General features: G+C 41.7%; 1 protein-coding gene across 1 annotated transcript in view; it reads right to left on the bottom strand.

The window, feature by feature from the left end:
• The window catches only part of LOC122935346 (tubulointerstitial nephritis antigen-like), a 131,585-nt gene that overhangs the window by 60,826 nt on the left and 51,419 nt on the right, over nt 1-19,340 (bottom strand). The window contains exons 7-8 of the mRNA XM_044291111.1: nt 3,687-3,810; nt 761-911 (exon numbers count right to left, since the gene is read on the bottom strand). Coding sequence (XP_044147046.1) covers nt 761-911; nt 3,687-3,810 — 275 coding nt within the window. The remainder of the gene's footprint in view (nt 1-760; nt 912-3,686; nt 3,811-19,340) is intronic.

Raw genomic sequence — 19,340 nt, 5'->3', positions numbered from 1 at the left:
AATTGTACTTTACACCAGTTTGCTAAATGTCCCCCTTAGTCTTTAAAAGGGTTTTCCATAGCTATGCCAACCCCTTTCTCCGTCTATGTGTCTCGTAACCTTCTCACTCAGCACTGATCATGTGCCAACATATAAAATGTTGTCCTGCCTTGAGTGCAAGCAGGAAGGAGAGGTGCTGAGACCCATGACCTAAATAAAGGGACACAAATGGAGAATTAAAACAGTGAGGAGTTGAAAACATTTTATAACTTGTTTTCCTTTTATTAGATTTAAAGAGATTATCCTATGATTCATGCAAAAAATAAAAATCAGACATCATATAGCACATGCTAAGTTCTTTCTAACAAAGCTAGAACCAGCCCCGTACCTCACATAGATACAGAGATCTCCCCATTCATTGGTCTGCTAGATTTATATCAAGCCGGCACCTCAAGGGCAGTGTCCTTTTTCAGGGGCTGTGTATTCTGTACTCTCTCCCTGTAATAGGCTCAGCTGGTTTGAAAACTGTAGAATAGTTTTTAAGGGACAACCTCTTTATGCAGATGTTTTTTTTTTATAACTAGTAAATTGCTTTAAATTTTGGAAAGATAGTAAAAGAGTTTACAGGTCCACCTTTATAGTGATTTATCTGTAAATAAAGTTTGCCTAATAATAAAAATAATTTATTTTCTGATAGTTCCATAAAAGTGAGAAAATATATTTGATTATTAAACAAAACATTGTTTGCATGAGTACATGTCAATATCACTTTAATATTTACCCACGTTTTCTCAGGAACCACCATGCACCGTCTACGTGTCCTCCTCTACAGCCATATTGATTGTGAACATTGCAAGAGATAAAATCTTGAGGAGACAGATTTGAAGTATGACGACCTTGAGAGTGTATTGCAACTCGATCTGCTGCAACACCTGTTATAGAGACAATGTTTAGTAAAAGATAGATCAAAATATTACTGTAAATTTGCTCACTATTAGACATATCTGAAACAAAAATTATACAGAGCCAATTTTTATGTTATGTTTCAGTTATAAATAGATATGAGCGAACTTCCCAAAATATGTATTGAGTCTGATGCTGTCAGATTGGCCAGCAGATTTGACTCAGTCCATTCGACCCAAAATTGCCTTAATTGCCCTGAAAAGTTCATTGTTCCACGTACACAAACAGCACACGTCCCCATTCATTTTAATGTGTGTTTTCACACATCAGTGTTTTAGCATGGTCTGTGGGCCCGAGTTTTTAGCATGGATGCATGCTTTATTTTTCACTGATCCATCACGCCTATTATAGTCTATGGGTCAGTGAAAACAAACGAATGCAACACGGATGCCATCCATGTTGCATCTTTTTTTCACGGATCATTAGGAAGAGATGCTTTGAAAATTACTTTTCAGCTGTTCAGTGTCAGTGAAAAATGGCACACGGACCCAACACAGATCCTTAATGGACAGCTTCACAAATGCATCACTGACCGCCTTCTCGCGGATTTGAGCACGGACGTGTGAATAAGGCTTTAGACTCTGTGGTCTCCTAGGACTATAGCTAACCCCTTTCAAATGAATGGTGGCGTGTGCTGTACAAGTACGGGGAAAACTGACGTGCAAATGGACTGAATCAAATTTGCTGGCCAATCTGACAGAATCAGACTTAATACATATTTTGGGAAGTTCACTCATAAAAATGTTTTTTAATAGGCTGTTTGTTAAAATAGCAATAGTCATGTCAGAGTAACATCAACATACTGTATATGGTTATGATAAAACTAATGGTAGATTGTAGTAACAAACAGCCTATTAAAAAACATTTTTAAAGTTAAAAAACAAATTTGATTAGTGCCGAATTAATTTGCTCAATGACTAGTAAAGAAACATGCTTTTGTTATTGAAGATTATTCTCAGAAATATACATAATCTGCAGGGAATTTCACAGGGTATTTACTTGGCTAGTACATTTTTATTATATGGAAGGAAAAAAGAGGACAGAGAAAGGCCAGAAGAAAATTGTGTGTGAGCACAAAAATTTAGATTTTTCCACTGGTCTGACTCCAGTCCTCAACTTAGGACTCCAAGGCACAATGAACCAGTGATAACCACTTAGCCACTATGCTGCCCCAACAGCTGAAATCTAACTAATGCATACATGAAACATAGCTATAGTTCTTCTGGACTTAAAAGGTGATTACAACTTTAAAAACACTGTGATTTGAAAGCCCTTTTTTAACACAAATAAAACTAAAGCACAGTATGTATTACATGATATACAGTAAATGTATATTGTGCTCATGGTGTCATTGATTTGCTAAAACATCCTAATGAATGCAGTAATATAATGGTCCTTAGAAGTATCTACATGGAATAAAGTCTAAACTAAAACTTTGCTGCAATCCATTGCTCTAGCTTCTCTGCTAGATTTATTTCTAGCTGGCAGATCGGGGCATGTCCTTTCTTGGGCGCATGTCTTTTGTCTTTTTTTCAGGGGTGTGTTCTTTCTGCTGCAACTTTCACAAGTTCTTATAGTAGATAAATCTGGTGTCAGTTGTACTGGACTGAGCATCTGTATCTTCCTCAGTGATGTACCCAAATTAGACAGGGAAATAAGGAAAAGAGAAGGTGGCGCTATACAGCTAGATTTTATTAAATGTGTTGGATTGAAAAATGTAGAATTTACTTTTAATGAAAAAAAACCTTAAGCTCATATTTCAGAGTTAAAAAAATCAGACAACAAGAAAATAGTTTAATAAAATAACATTGGTCCTCGTTGTCTAGGATTATGCATGCAATAGTCATTCTTTTTTTTAAATAAAAATAGCTTGCATTACTTTCATCATAATTTCAAAATAATTAACTTTCACCCCCTCACCCTATCCCTGTCATAATCTTCAAAAATGAATGAGTAAATTGTTTCCTAGTAAATTCTAAAGACTGCCGTGAAAATTTGCATATAGTCAGCCAAACCCACTAGAATAACTAAGATGCAAAACTTCAAAAGGATTAAATATAAAGTGTGAAAGTATTTTATGATTGAGGCCCACAATGCAAATTAAAGGGTTTTCCAAGATGTTTTTATCCTCTGGATAGGTCTCCCTCTGGATAGGTCAGACCCCCTCTGATCAGCTGTTTGTGAAGGTACTGGCGCTCGCAGTAGCGCCTTCTTGTGACTTTCCCTAAGCCATGTGACATCACGTTCATTGGTCACATGGTCTAGACGCAGCTCAGCCTCACTGAAATGAGTGGACTGAGTTGCGCTACCAAGCACAGTCACTGTACATTGTACTGCATTGTCCTTAGTAAGCAAAGAGAAGGACGCTATGCTACTGCAAGTGCAGTGCCTTTCCCAAACAACTGATCGGAGGGTCCGTGGACCCAGGCGAACTCTGACCGATCAGATACTGATGACCTATCTGAAGGATAGGTCATCATTTAAAAAAACTCAGAAAATTACTTTAAAATCACTGAGTTTCTGGGCAAGAAATGGTATCTCATGGTACATAAAATTGCTAAATTAAGGGTATGCATACAATACCGTATATCATTTGGGTTTGTATCTTTTTTCCCTACACATTTACTTTTTTATAATGTACTCTGAATCTCTTTTCTAAATTGATATTCTTAATAATTAGTGAAATAATAGATTCAACAATAGCAATCAAAGATAGAATTAAATAAAAAAGATATTTATATTACTTGCTGTAGAAAATGCCCACGATGCAGCACAATTCTTTTGATCCAAAGGTCGATGAATATAATTAGGCCATTTGTAGGAAGCTATGAAAAACACTGGGAATTCTTCATCTGGAGATACGCGATGCTAAATACAAAATTTTTATTATTTAGAAAGTTACGGGATGTAAGAAAACTGATGTTTCTACAGAATCTGTTATAATATTTTAATGCAGAAATAGCTCAGGTAACACTATGACAACAGTTAGGAAACAGAGTGCCATATATAAAAAAATGAATTTTTGTCTGTTGTCCGTCTGGTTTTTATGCACGGCCATAGGTACCATCGGGGTGTCCAGGAGGATTTTAGACCGGGTCTCAGCTCTCTACGACGTATGGTTCTTGAGCTATACCCAAAAATGCAAATATGGCACTATCACATGACTTGTATTAGCCAATAGAAGTTTGCAGGTCTTTAAATCATTTACTAACTGCCATACACCCTGTCACAGGACCCATATTGGTCAATAGAAACTGACAGGTTTCCACAACTCAGCCATTTTTCTTTACTGCTACAGCTCACAGTTAACGGGATTAGGTGCTGTGGAGGTCACAGTTAAGGGAAAAGAGTGCTGTGTAGGTCAATATTAAGGACCGAGGTGCTGTGAAAGTCACAGTTAAGGTAGTGGGCTGCTGTGGACATCTCTGTTAAGAAGGCAGACCTCTTTGGAGGTTACTGTTAAGGGGCTGGGGTATGTGGAGGTCAATGTTAAGGGGATGAAGTGCTGTAGAGGTCACAGTTAAAGGGGCTATCCAAGAGTATAAAATGTCCCCCCGTATGCCGGTCCCCTACATGGAATATACTTACCCTGCTCCCCGCTCCCTGCACTGCTCCTGGTCCCCACACTGCTACTGCTGCTTCTCTCCGTGCATGGATGAAAACATCCAGTGTTGGGCGGAGCAGCCAATGGTAGGCGTGGATGGAGACGAGCCTCCTTAGCATCACCCTCGATGCTAGGGAGGCTTGTCCCCGTCCTCGCCTGCTATTGGCTGCTCCCCCCGACACCAGATGTTTTCATTCGTGCATGGGGAGAAGCAGCAGCAGTGGTGCGGAGCCAGGAGATGCTCAGGGAACGGGGAGTGGGGTAAGTATATTCCATGTGGGGGGCTCGGCATATGGGGGAACATTTTATACTCTCAGATAACCCCTTTAAGGGTAAAGAGTGCTGGGGAGGTCAATGTTAAGGGACAATGTGCTGTGAAGGTCACAGTTAGGGGGGCAGGCTGCTGTGGAGGTTTATTTTAAGGGGGCAGGCCACTGTGAATATCATTGTTAAGGCGCTGTGCTATGTAGAGGTCAATGTTCAGGGTGTGGGATGCTGTGGAGGTCACAGTTAAATTGGCAAGCTGCTGTGGCGGTCACAGTTAAGGGGGTGTGGTGCTGTGATGGTCACTGTTAAGGGGGTGGGGTGCTGTGGATGTCAGTGTTAAGGGGGCAGGCCACTGTGAATGTCATTGTTAAAGGTGGACCTTTGTGGAGGTCACTCTTAAGGAGACAGGCTGCTGTGGAGATCACAGAAAAGAAGGTGGGCTTATATGAAGGTCAGTGTTAAGAGGGTGGACCACAGTGGATTTTACTGTTAAGGGAGGCAGGGTGCAGTGGAGGTCATATTTTAAGAAGGTTGAGTACTGTGCAGGTTACTGTTAAGGGGGTGGGCCACTGTGGAGGTCAATGTTAAGGGGGTCTGGAACTGTGGAGGCCACTGTGGAGGCAGGGTGCTATGGAGGTAACATTTTAAGAGGATGGGGCACTGTAGAGTTCACTTTTAGGGGGCAGGCCGCTGTGGAGGTCACTGTTAAGAGAGTGGTGCACTGTAGTGGTAACTGTTAAGAGGATGAGATACTGTGGAGGTCAATGTTAAGGGGGCATGGTGTTATGGAGGTAACTGTTAAGGGGCATGGTGTTATGGAGGTAACTGTTAAGGGCATGGTGCACTAAAGAGGTCACTGTTAAGGGGGTGGGGAACTTTAGATGTCATTGGTATGGGAGACACTGTTGATATCTTTTAATTACACACACAAACGTTAACCCTTTTGCTACGAGCGCTGTACATGCGCAGCCCTGGAACGATGGGTAAGCATGGCTCTTGCTCACGATTGCAGTTGGCACCATGGCCGGTGGGTCTCTGTTGTTTCAAACAGCAAAGGTCCGCGGCTAATGACTGCGACCGGAAATTATGCCGATCATAATCACTGAAGCCTTTAGATGCTGTGATTAAGTGGGATCACGGATCTAAATAGTGGAAAACCCAGAAGCGCATATGCCCGGGTTATTACCACCATCCCCATGCATCCAATGAAGAGACTAATGTATTAGAGCTGCAATTATTATGTTGGCCAGCAGGTGGCAGGCCAAAATAAGAAATCAGCTATTTACATATTACCATGCTGCTGTATGAAGTGTGGTAATATTGAATAAAAAAAAATAATACTAAATGCTGTAGCCCACTACACTAGCCATAAAAAACATATTTTTTAATGTAAAAAAATAAAAATAAAACAAAATATATAAAAAAATTATCACCCCCCTTTCCTTAGAATAAAAAAATAAATACATAAATAATAAAAGTATAAGCATCATGGGCATCACCACGTCCGAAAATGCCGTACCATTAAAATATAAAAATATTTTTCCAATACAGCAAATGGCATAACTAAAAGAATTAGTGAATGTTGTAGCCTCCTACACTGGATACAAAAAAACATAAAAAAATATATATAACAAATATTTAAATACCCCCCTTCCCTTAGAATAAAATAAATAAATACATAAATTGTAAAATGTAGAAACATCATGAGCATCACCATGTCCAAAAACGCCCATATTATTAAAATATAAAAAATATTTTTCCAAATGGCGTAATGGGAAAAAGTATCAAAATGGCATTATTCACAGTTTTTTCATTGCTTTAATAAGATGTGATCAAGAAGGTAAAAATGGTATTAATCAAAATTACAGACTGTCCCGCAAAATAATGAGACCCCACACAGTTCAGTAAACATAACAATAAAAAAGTTCTGGGGATCAGAATATGGTAACGTAAAAAAATATTTTTTTTCAACGTTTTAATTTATTTTTACACTATTTAGACGTAAAACCTATGCATATGTGGTATTGTTATAATCATACTGACCAAGAAATTTAAGGGCACAGGTTAGTTTTGCTGCAAAGGGAACGCCGTAGGGACAAAACCTGTAAAATGGTGGAACAATTGTGTTTTTTCCCCAATAATACCCCGTTTGGAATTTCTTTCCTGCATCCCACTAAATTGTATGACATATTTAAGGGAGACATCAGAAAATACTACTTGTCCCGCAAAAAACAAGCCCTTATATGGATATGTATACTGAAAAATAAAAAAAAGTTATCGCTCCAGGAAGATAGGGAAGAAAAATTAAAATGCAAAAATGAAGTATCTGAAGGGTTAAATGAAACAGTTGAACTATGCCCACGTGAAGCAGGGTCATTTTACTAGTACTTTATATAGTATAGTACATCGCACAATTTTTCCATTGATTCTAAGCAAATCCACAATTCCTCACCTTTCGTGGTAACAAATCAGTTTAACCAAAATGGCGGCTGCTCACGTTAGCAAGTGAAAGTAAGTGTAGAAGAGACAAGCCCAGGAACGAGACATCATCCATTATGCCTGCAGAGAGTCAATCCACAGGTAGCCATCACCTATGATGTCACAGCCCTATAAAACCCTTATCCTGCCCAGTCTCCGCAATTGTCCTGTGAGCTGAGCATAGGGAGAGACATGGCAAGTGCTCATGCACTTAAATAAACAATATTGGAGATGGAGAGTGCAGGGAGAGTGTATTGCAATGTGCATCATAGTGCAGTGCACCAACATTCACAGTTAATCCGCTCTGCTAGTGATACAGTAACTGTGCCTCAGTATTAAAGAGAGGAGTAATATATCACCATGTGCATCTCTGTGCTGTGCACCAACATTTATAGGTAATGTTTTCTGTTAGCGATACAGTTGTTATGCACTATGGCCAACAGACAGTTTCTGGGACCCTCCAAAGGAATAGGCAGCAGCAAAAATAATGCTGTAGCCAGCACAAGTTGCAGCAGAACAAGTGGGGGTGGTAGCAGCCAAAGCAACAGGCCAGAGCTACCACTGTCATCCAGCGGTCATGGAATGTACTGTACTGGAATGGTTGACTCGCTTTTCACAATCATCTCAAGGGACAACAGATACACACAGCCAGGAATCAGTGGGTTCCTCTGACACCACGCTTAGTTGGCATGGCCCAGGAATCGCCTCTAAGCCCTAAACTGTCCTGAATCTGCTTCCTGCTTTTGTTGCTGTTTCTGCTAGCCATGTAACGATAGCCACCAGCTCTGTTCTGCTTTTCAACAACAAGAGGTCCACTGCAGACTCCCTTAGGCGTGCAACTCCTGAGATGATGACATTTAGACGGGAGCACATATTGTGTACCATTAGTGATACAGTAACTGTATCTCTGTATTAAAGGCAGGTGTAATATATCACCATGTGCATGTTTGTGCAGTGCACCAAAATTCATAGTTGATCAACAATCCAGCTGTACTAGAATGGTTGACTCGCTCTTTACAATCATCTCAAGTGACCACAGATACACACTGTCACGGATGGTGTTACAGAAAACTAGAAGACACAAATGAAGATCCGACTGACTTGATCCAAAACTAAGGAACAAAAGGATAAGCCCTGTAACAGCCCTAGCTCTCTCCCTTACTGCTCAGCCTATGCAAAAATCTCAATGGTAGAAAATTGCATACCCTCGTTCCTCGACTGTATGACACCTGAACACCCTATAATAGTGAGGGGACACGACCACCGGCTCCCTATACTTAATACTGAGGTAGTCAGGGTCACCTAGGATCAAGCCCACAGGAAAACAGAAATAAAGAAACAGACTTATCTTGTGGATGCAGCAGTAACAGCTTCTAGCATCAGCACACTCCAGGAAGTTGTATAAACCGCAAGGTAAGGCAGTAGGGGAGGGGGAGGAGATATATAGGGAGGCAATCACTGCTAATGGATGACAGCTGGGAGAGGGAGGAGAGATGTCAAAACAAAAGAAGATCATGCAGAAGGTACTGAAGAACGTCTAACAGAACTTCTCAAAGATCTGGTGGTGACACACACAGCCAGAAATCAGTGGGTTCCTCTGACACCATGCTTAGTTGGCATGGCTCAGGAAATGTCTCTATGCTCTCAACAGCTCTGAACCTGTCTCTTGCTTTTGCTGCTCATTTTGCTTGCCAAGTAATGATATCCACCGGCTCTGCTTTGCAGCGACAATGAGCTTTGTGAGGACAGTCAGCAGTTATAGGCCAGTCCAGACTTGGAGGAGAGACCTGCTGTCTACTCCTTTAGGTGGCCAAATTCAGCAGAAGGAAGCTGTCCTTCATTCCCATCGATAGAAATGGCCTTGCAGTTTGCCCGGCTGTTGTTTCGCGGCGAATTTTCTCGCTCACGGTTCGCCGAACAGGCAAACATATGGCGATGTCCGCCGGCGCCATATTCTTTTATATTTTGAAGAACTTTGATCCATTAAACATCCATCAGGTGGTACAGGACAGCCAATAGAGACGTTTCAGCACATGGACACCTTATAAATTAACCCGATCTGGCCGCAATTTTACATTCAGTCTTTTGCCAGTGTAGGGAGAGGTTGCTGTGTGGAGCAGGGACAGAATGTTAAGGACACCAAACTCTAGCTAATAGGGCCACAAAAGTACTTTTAAGGTCTGGTATAGGTGTGCTATCGATAGGTGTGACTTACTGAGGGGTGTAATAGACTTGTAATATACTTTCTAACATAGAAAGTATATTATAGTGCATTTGTAATGTGCAGCAGTTGTGTGCGGTTCTGTTGCGATACTGCAGCTACACAGAGTGCCAAACGTAATTGGAACAAATAATTTCTACTGGTGTAATATACCAGTTGCCCCCCCAAAAAAAACTGATCGAAGAAGGGGGTGTGATATACCAATAATATACTTTCTATAGTGCAGCATTTGTTTGCGGTTTCGCTGCGTTACCGCAGCTACACAGAGTGACAAACGCTATTGGAACAAATAATTTCAACTGGTGTGATATACCAGATGCCACACAAAATAACTGATTGAAGCAGGGGTGTGATATACCAATAGTATACTTTCTGTATAGTGCATTTAGGTAGTGAACATTTGTTTGCGGTTTTGCTGCGTTACCGCAGCTACACAGTGACAAACACTATTGGAACAAATAATTTCTACTGGTGTGATATACCAGTTGCCCCCAAAAAAAATCTGATAGAAGCAGGGGTGTAATATAACAAAAAAATACTTTCAATATAGTGCATTTATGTAGTGCAGCATTTGTTTGCGGTTTTGCTGCGTTACCGCAGCTACACAGAGTGACTAAACGCTATTGGAACAAATAATTTCAATTCGTGTGATATACCAGTTGCCCCCCAAAAAAGTGATTGAGTCAGGGGTGTGATATACCTTCTTCCACAAATACTACTCTTCCATAGGGACTTTTGTCACAGGGTCATTTTGAAAATAACAGGCAGAGGAAGAGGCAGGCCATTCCGCAGGGGTGGTAGGGGTCAGCAGGTGCACCAGGGCGGAGCCTAAGTGGGAAGTTGCAGAAGGTGCGTACGATTACGTCAAAGGACGCACCAGACTTGGTTGAATGGCTCACTCAGCCTTCCGCTTCTGTACCCTCCTCATCCTCTCTATCTGCACCCTCTTCACTCTCTGCTGTCTACACCCCCAAAGACACCACCACCACCATATCTCCTCCGGTTGAATCAGAGGAATTATTTTCCCATCCATTAGAAGACCTTACCGATGCACAGCCATTCTTGGCATCGGATCAGCAAGAGGAGGTATCAACAGTCGCCACCCAGAAGTCTGACAACAGTACCCAGATCAGCAGAAGAAGCGTGGTCCCTGCTGTTGCTGCCTACTCCGAGATCTCTAATGTCAATGGTGGTGAACGTGACGATGATGACGTGTCGATGGACGTCCCATGAGTGCCCACAAGAGAGTAAGAGAAGGGGAGTTCAGAGGGAGAGACGGAGCAGCAGATACGAAGTAGAAGGAGGAGAAGCAGGCAGAACTCATAGTGTACAGGAGGCAAAAAGCAGACTGCTAATGTATCTGGAACAAGCCATCCACCATGCACGGTCACATCTGGTGCTCCTAGGACGCCGGCACATGGCTTCGCAGAGTGGGCTTTTTTTAACGTGTCCGCTGCTGACAATCTGTTGACATCTGCAGCCTGTGCGGTCAACGCATAAGTCGCGGTAAGCCCAACATTCACCTAGGGTCAACCGCTTTAAGAAGGCACCTGGCCTAATTTGCTTAATTGTTTAATAGCATGCAATTTATAAATTTTACCTTGGATTCAATAATTTATTTTATTTTTTTCATAACTATAAGCCATTTACTGTAACATTTTAAAGTATGACAAGAATAGGAATTAAACCAATTTAATGCTGTTGTTATATGTTTGCTTTCTTTTTAAATACATGTTAATGGATTATGGAAGGAAACATAGTAACAGAGCTGTAGAGGGTTCAGAGGAGGGCAATTAAAGTAATAACTGAAGTGGGGCAACTACAGTACCCTGAAAGATGATCAACATTAGGGTTATTCACTTTAGAAAAAAGACGACTGAGGGGAGATCTAATTACTATGTATCAATATATCAGCGGGCAGTACAGAGACCTCTTCCATCATCTATTTATCCTCAGGACTGTGACTGTGATGAGGGGACATCCTCTGCATCTGGAAGTAAGAAGGTGTAAGATCCTTACCTGCTTTGCACTCCAGGGGAACCAAGAGGGGTCCTCGTGGAGTTGCGGGACAGGTTATGCGTGTCTCTGATGCACCAGCGCTGACCCCTTTGCGAGCCAGTGCGGAGATGCGTTCGCGTGGACATCGGAGGCGAGGACCGTCGGAGTCCTGGGGACAGAGTGGCCAGGCGAGTGACAAGACGCCGCGGCCAAGGTTGTCTCCGGTGTCTCCACGACTTCCGTTTCCGCATCTGGGTCCACGCGCTCGCATACTCGCGCTGAGTCAATCATGCGTCCGTGCGTACGCACGAGGGCAGGTTCGCAAAGGGATACACGGTTGCGAGTACGCGCTTCTTATGCACTTCGTCGACCAGTGGCGCATATTATACTGACTCACAAGAGCAAAGTGGATTAGGGAGCCAGCCATGGGTTAATCAACTTGTGATTGCCTTAGGCCTTGTACTCAGGTGCAGGGCAATTTGTTCACCTATGGTAGTGGACACTTGGCACCCTGGGATTGGTCAGCAGGCATTTAAAAGGAGGTCTCTCAGGGTGATCAGTGCCCACTGTTATTTTCCCTCAACCAGGTATAGGTCACAACTCCTAGTGACTGAAGACTGCCAGGAACTTTGTCCTTACAGCGGACCCAAGATCTGGAGTGACTCGACTGCCAAGTGCACAGCATCATTCAGCACTGGTTGGGACTATTCCTGGAATCTCCTTGCCTGGTTTTTTGTTATTATTCCTTGTTACCAGCAAGTGTCCTGGACGTTTATGTTTCTGGTGAATAAACACCTTTTTGCTTTCATCACTGGTCTGTTTGTTGGTGCCTTGCATTACAGAAGGTTTGTAAACAAACATAGAAAAGGATTCTTTATGGTAAGACCAGTGAAACTATGGAACTCTCTGCCTGAGGAGGTGGTGATGGTGAGTACAATTCAAGAATTCAAGAGGGGCTTGGATGAATTTCTGGAGTATAATAAATATTACAGGCTATAGCTACTGGAGAGGGGTCCTTGATTCAGGGAGTTATTCTGATTGTCTTATTAGAGATGGGAAGGAATTTTTTCCCCCTTAAGTGGGGAAAATTGGCTTGCACCTCACAGTTTTTTTTTTTGCCTTCCTCTGGATCAACTTGCAGGATAACAGGCCGAACTGGATGGACAAATGTCTTTTTTCGGCCGTATATACTATGTTACTATGTTAGGCCTCATGCACACGGCCGTTGTTTCGGTCCGCATCCGAGCCGCAGTTTTTGTGTCTCGGATGCAGACCCATTCACTTAAATAGGGCCGCAAAAGATGCGGACAGCAAAAAAGTATAACCTGTCCTATTCTTGTCCGGTTTACGGACAAGAATAGGCAGTTAAATCAATGGCTGTCTGTGCCGCTTCGCAATTTGCGGAACACACAAGGACACCATCCATGTTTTGCAGATCCTCAATTTGCGGACCGCAAAACACACAATGGTCATGTGCATTTAGTCTTCCTACAGTCAGGTCCATAAATATTGGGACATCAACACAATTCTAATATTTTTGCCTCTATACACCACCACAATGGATTTGAAATGAAACGAACAAGATGTACTTTAACTGCAGACTGTGAGCTTTAATTTGAGGGTATTTACATCCAAATCAGTTTGCATATGTGCCTCCCACTTGTTAAGGGACCAAAATTAATTGGATAATTAATTGTTCCATGGCCAGGTGTGTGTTATTCCCTCATTATCCCAATTACAATGAGCAGATAAAAGGCCCAGAGTTCATTTCAAGTGTGCTATTTGCATTTGGAATCTGTTGCTGTCAACTCTCAAGATGAGATCCAAAGTTCTGTCACTATCAGTGAAGCAAGCCATCATCAGGCTGAAAAAACAAAACAAACCCATCAGAGAGATAGCAAAAACATTAGGCGTGGCCAAAACAACTGTTTGGAACATTCTTAAAAAGACAGTTGCAGTAGAGGCCTGGCAGAGTACCACCAAGGACGAAACCCAGCGTCTGGTGATGTCTATGCATTCTAGACTTCAGGCTGTGATTAGCTGCAAAGGATTTGCAACCAAGTATTAAAAATGATTATTATTATGATTATTATGTCCCAATACTTTTGGTCACTTAACAAGTGGGAGGCACATATGCAAACTGTTGTAATTTCTACACTGTTCACCTCATTTGGATGTAAATACCCTCAAATTAAAGCTGACAGTCTGCAGTTCAAGCACATCTTGTTTGTTTAATTTCAAATCCATTGTGATGGTGTATAGAGCCAAAAATGTTAGAATTGTGTTGATGTCCCAATATTTATGGACCTGGCTGTATGTATGTTACTACTACTGTGAGGGGAAGATTTTATCTGAGAGGTAATCCTTAGGTAGACCTACATAAATATTCTCATGGAAGAGAATCAGATACATTGTTGTAATCTGTGATGCTCTAGGATGTACTGAATTATTATGGGGGGTTCTTGGTCACAGTGATGGTCTGGTTAAAAATGTTGAGACATGTGTATTGCTTGACATGCTAAACATTCAAACACAAAGCCACTGCAGGATGAATAATACATGGAGTGGCTTCAAAAATATATTTATAAAACCATTTACCTGTTTTTTTTTATTTTTATTTTATTTATTAAAAACACATAGTATATTCACATATAGGTTGTTATTAAAAATGACAGACAATGTTAACATGAAAGGCAATGAAGAATGTGGTATTACTCATTAGGCTTAACAAAACAAATATATAGAAAAGGAAGAATGTATCTCCATTTGATTTGTCTCTAAATAAATGCACTGGAAAGAAAGATTGCTTTACTTTATTACAGGATTTACATTAATACAGTAGACTCAAATATTCTGTACAATTCATTGTGTCTCTGGGGTGAACTTCTAAATCATACATTCAGTTTGTTTCTTTCAGTATCTGTGAGTCAGTTTTTGCCTAGTTAGAAGGCTTTATTGGAGAAGAATTCAGATTAACTATTGTGGAGATGGCTATTTTGACTTGTCACTCATTTTAACATTATAGTATTCATAAAGATACATTAAATCCAACAGGAATGGCCACTTGGTAAATCCATACAGCAATTGCATTGTGGAAGTTTACATTATCTGTAAATGTACAATCCTCAATTTAAAGAAGCTTGAGAGCTGCAAGTGAGTCTCTTCAGGTTGGTTTAGCAGCATTTGGACATGCAGTGTTTCAGGGGCACTTTGTCTATCCGGTTAAAACACTGCTGGAGACATTTATCATTTGTGGGTTTTTTTGTGTGGTTTCTAAATCTGTTTTTGCTTGATGTGCCTGCACCAAATTTATGAAATGCTGCACTTTAATTATACAGTCAGGTCCATAAATATCGGGACATCCACACAATTCTAACATTTTTGGTTCTATACACCACCACAATGGATTTGAAATAAAACAAACAAGATGTGCTTTAACTGCAGACTGTCAGCTTTAATTTAAGGGTATTTACATCCAAATGAGGTGAACGGTGTAGGAATTACAACAGTTTGCATATGTGCCACCCACTTGTTAAAGGGATTCTGTCACCAAGTTTTAGGCTATAGAGATACGGACATGCACAGCTAGATCGCCGCTAGCATGTCTGCAATATACCTGTCCTAAAGGGCTTTGTGCTTTTATTTTCTTTAAAAAAGGATTTTAAAGATATGTAAATTAGTCTTGTAAGGTGCCCAAGGGTCTGTACGAACCTTCCTGGTGCCCAGCCACACCCGTCTGTGAAGGAGCCCAGCACCGCCTATGTCCTCCGAATGTCCTCCTTTCATCACCGATAGATTGCCATAATCTCGCGATGCGCAAGCTCGTGCATGCGCAGTTCCTTCCCTGAAGCTGATGCCAGCACAGAGAAGGAACACTATACCAGCACTGCGCATGCGCGAGCTCACACAGCAAAAGAGGGACTAGAGTGCCAAATCAGAGAGACTGGCCACCAGCCGCCACACCTGCTACTGCCCGACTCGCTGAGGAACAGAGCACACCAAAGCCAGCTCAAAGGAGTTCCCTGGCATGGCAGTTCTTCAGGAAATGTGCTGCCGACAAGACACAGGTGATTTCCACATTGTGCAGTCAGAGCCTGAATCGAGGCATAACGGTTCTAAACCTGGCCACCATCTGCATGACCAGGCACCTAACTGCAAAGCACAAGCTGCAGTGGAGTAGATACCCCCCCCCCCCCCGCATCGACAGGGCCACCTGGCACCCCTCAAAGTGAAGATGTGACAGCAACACCACCACGACAAGTGTCACCGAGCATCTCTACACTGTCCCATGGAAGCATTTAGCTGTCCATCCCCCAATCCACCATATGGTGGAGACGGATAGCTTTAAAAACTTAGTGACAGCGGCTGTCCCACAGTATGTGGTTCCCAGCCACCACAACTTTTCCATTTGGGCTGTCCCTGCCCTGCATGAGCAAGTGGTGGAAAAAATCAGTGTGTACTGTGCAACGCCATCAGACGTACCCTCTGCAGCCTAGGACAGACCGAAGAAAGCTGGACACCCAAGAACTACAGGTGCAGTACTTGGTTGTGGGTGGGCTTCTCGACTAACTCAGGTACTGACTGACAGGAGGTAGTCTTCCCCTGGGAGGTAAGATGTGTTCCAGCCTCTTGCCCTGTGACTATGGCCCCTGGGACCCTTTTTGTGCATATTGGATTTCAAAGGCTCTGTTTCTGCCCTGTGGACTTTTTACTGGAACTATTTGGGGCATGTGACCATGTGCACGTTGGGGCAAAAATAAGACTTCCAGGAAATTCCTGAACCCCTGAACCAATCTGGGTGATTTTTGGATAGGTTGTTCACCCAGATCAAGGCTATCAGGGGATGTAACCTTTATGGGAATATGTGGTGCTTTGGGGTGTTTTCTGTGGGTGGGAAAAATGTGTATTTTATGCCTGTGAGTAATTAAGTCCATTGTGTTTGTTAAATATGTCACAGGCAATGCCATTGTGTTGTTAATTGCGTCACACACAATGCCTATTCTGTTATTGATTGCTTCACAGGCAATGCCGTTGTGTTTAAACTGTAAAGCTGTAAAGGATTGACTGCTATGTTATGTCCCCAGTTCCCAACCAGGTCCACAGGGGTGGTACCCTTTGTTGGAAAATGTGTATAAAAGTCAATACTTGTGTGGTCAATAAAGAGTTCCTGTTTTGGCCTTCAATATAGAGCCTCATCTCGTTGTTCCTGTTCCTTGTTTCTATGGTGGCTACGGTGTCGAGCGGAGTGCTTGGAGCCCTCAGGAAGCACTAAGAGCATCCATCAACTGAGGTACCCAGTCAGGGTAGCAGGAGATCTGTTTCAGGCCATATGCATTGGGGCTTGGCCCCGGATCTTTTGAGACCCTAACAACTCCCCTGGACAGGACTATGTCTACTATTGTGTAGCATACCCTCTTCTCTTGACAAAAGTCTGTAAATGCCTGGGAAGAGAGGAACCCAGTTGATTGACTTTTGAAAGTGTAATGTTATACCATGTCTCTTTTGCCGTATTTTTCATTTCGTCATGTGCCAAATGTTTTCTGTTGGTGAAAGGTTTGGACTGCAGGCAAGCCACTTCAGCACACAGACTGTTCTGCTATTGTGATGGATGAAGTGTGTGGTGTAGCATTGTCTTGCTGAAATATGCAAAGCCTTCCCAGAAAGAAATGTTGTCTGGATGGGAACAGATGTTCTAAATCCTCTACATACTGTTCAGCATTGACAGTGCCTTTCCAGGTGTGCAAGCTGCTCACACCATAGGCATTAATACCACCAGAGATGCAGTTTTTTTGTGCTGAAAACAAGATGAATGGTCTCTCTTCTTGTGTCAGCAGGAAAAGGCATCTGTTGTTTCCAAGAAAAAAAATACATTTTTGATTAATTTGACTACAAAACAAATTTCCTTGTTCCTTCCTTTGCTTTAGTCCCTTTTAAATAAGCTTTGGTCCAGAGAAGATGGCAGCATTTCTGGATGGTGTTGGCATAAAGATTCTTCTTCATATTCATGATACAGATTAAATTTTCATTTGTGGATTGCATGATGAACTGTGTTCATCGACAATGATTTCTGGAAGTGTTCCTGAGCTGATACATATCTCTTTGGTCCAGATTCATAGATGATGTGTTGCTTCTATGGTCAGGTACTGAAATAGATTTTCAACAATTTATGGATGTTCTAAACTCCAACCTTATAGGTTTGTTCTTTACGTCTGAAATCCATCACAACTCCATTACTTTCCTAGATACATGCCAAGAAAGATATGAAAACAACTATATAAAAAACACCCTTTTTTGGAAAGAGACTTCGACAAACAGTCTCTTGCGATGGGAGAGTTTCCATCCTAAGCCCCTAAAAGGGGTATTCCAAAAGGACAATTTCTGAGAGTTCGGAGAAATTGTTCAGAACCAGACAATTTCACAGAAGAGGCATCTAAGCTGTTTCATCGCTTTAAACAAAGAGGATACCCGAGCCCATGTCTATATGAGGCGTGTAATTGGGCCAACTCCAAAGACTGTTCTTTACTACAGCTGCGAGTGAAGAAAATGAGTCCACGGAAACCAATTAGGATAATTGGTACTTTTGACACAGAGTCTCAGCAGGTTCGAGATATCCTAAATCGATATTGGTCTTTAATCAAAACAGACCCCGATTTAGCAGAAGTATTACCTAATAGCCCAGCTATTACTTATAGATGGGGGCGAAACATTGGAGACACCTTAGTCCATAGTTATCTGGACATTCCAGAAACCAACATGTGGCTATCGAACAGCAAAGTAGGAACATTGAGGTGCGGCAAATGCAAGGCGTGTATGTTCATAGCTATAGGGAAGACGTTTAAGAACAGTTCCGAAGATAAAATGTTTTATACCTGCAGTTTTGCGAATTATAATACCTCGGGAGTAGTATATTTGGCTCAATGCGACTGTGGGTTAAAATACGTAGGTAAAAACAATAGGGTTTTCAAGAAAATAATTCTTGAACATATTGGCGACATTTGGAATAGACGGGACAAACCCATCTTTAGACATATCTGGGGAAACCCATCTCTAGACATATATGTTGGGAACTCCAAAGTCATTCATTTCTCCATGATAGAAGTACTTGTACCATCTATCAGGGGTGGTGATGCTGACAAACTTTTAAAACAGAAAGAGTCCAGATGGATATTTGCGCTTAACACCGTTGCACCCTCTGGACTAAATGAGTGCATTGGATTTGCGTGTGTTTTTTTTTTAAAACAAACTTCCGGCCTCTCTTATTTTACTAGTTGGGGATTAATTTATATTTTCATCTTGAGCATCTTAAGGTAATGTTGTGAGGGTCTTAATATTCCCTACATGTCCCCAATATAGTTTACCAATCACCCTTATACAGATTTCATATACATTATTAGTTTGTGGCTATTTCATTTACAACATCTATCAGTATTGTGTATCCGTTCTCTAACATCATTTATACTTGAGAAATAAAGTTATTAAAGATCATTTCCCCTTTACTTTGCCGCAGTGACATACCACTTAGCTCCATACCGATTTTTTTAACTCCGGTGATTTCGCAGGTTGGTTTGATTACATGACCTGCCGTCCAGTCAGGTGATCAACATGTGACACCATATGTAACCCAGAATGTAGTTTGTGGCTATTTTATCTATAAAGTCTGTTGATGTCGGTGAATAACAAATATATTTAAAGAACAAGAAAGTCAAGTCCCCATATCCGCTCTTCTTCCTTTGTCGCATTGCTTGGCCCTGCTTTAACAGTATTTCTCGTTTTCCCGGCCGGCGAGATCACATATCCGGCCGCAGAGTCACGTGATAATCTGGTGATGTC

The sequence above is a fragment of the Bufo gargarizans genome, chromosome 4 (assembly GCF_014858855.1).
Source record: "Bufo gargarizans isolate SCDJY-AF-19 chromosome 4, ASM1485885v1, whole genome shotgun sequence".
Taxonomy (NCBI): Eukaryota; Metazoa; Chordata; class Amphibia; order Anura; family Bufonidae; genus Bufo; species Bufo gargarizans.
The sequence above is the reverse complement of the archived record's forward strand: the minus strand, read 5'-3'. Positions and strand labels throughout refer to the sequence as shown.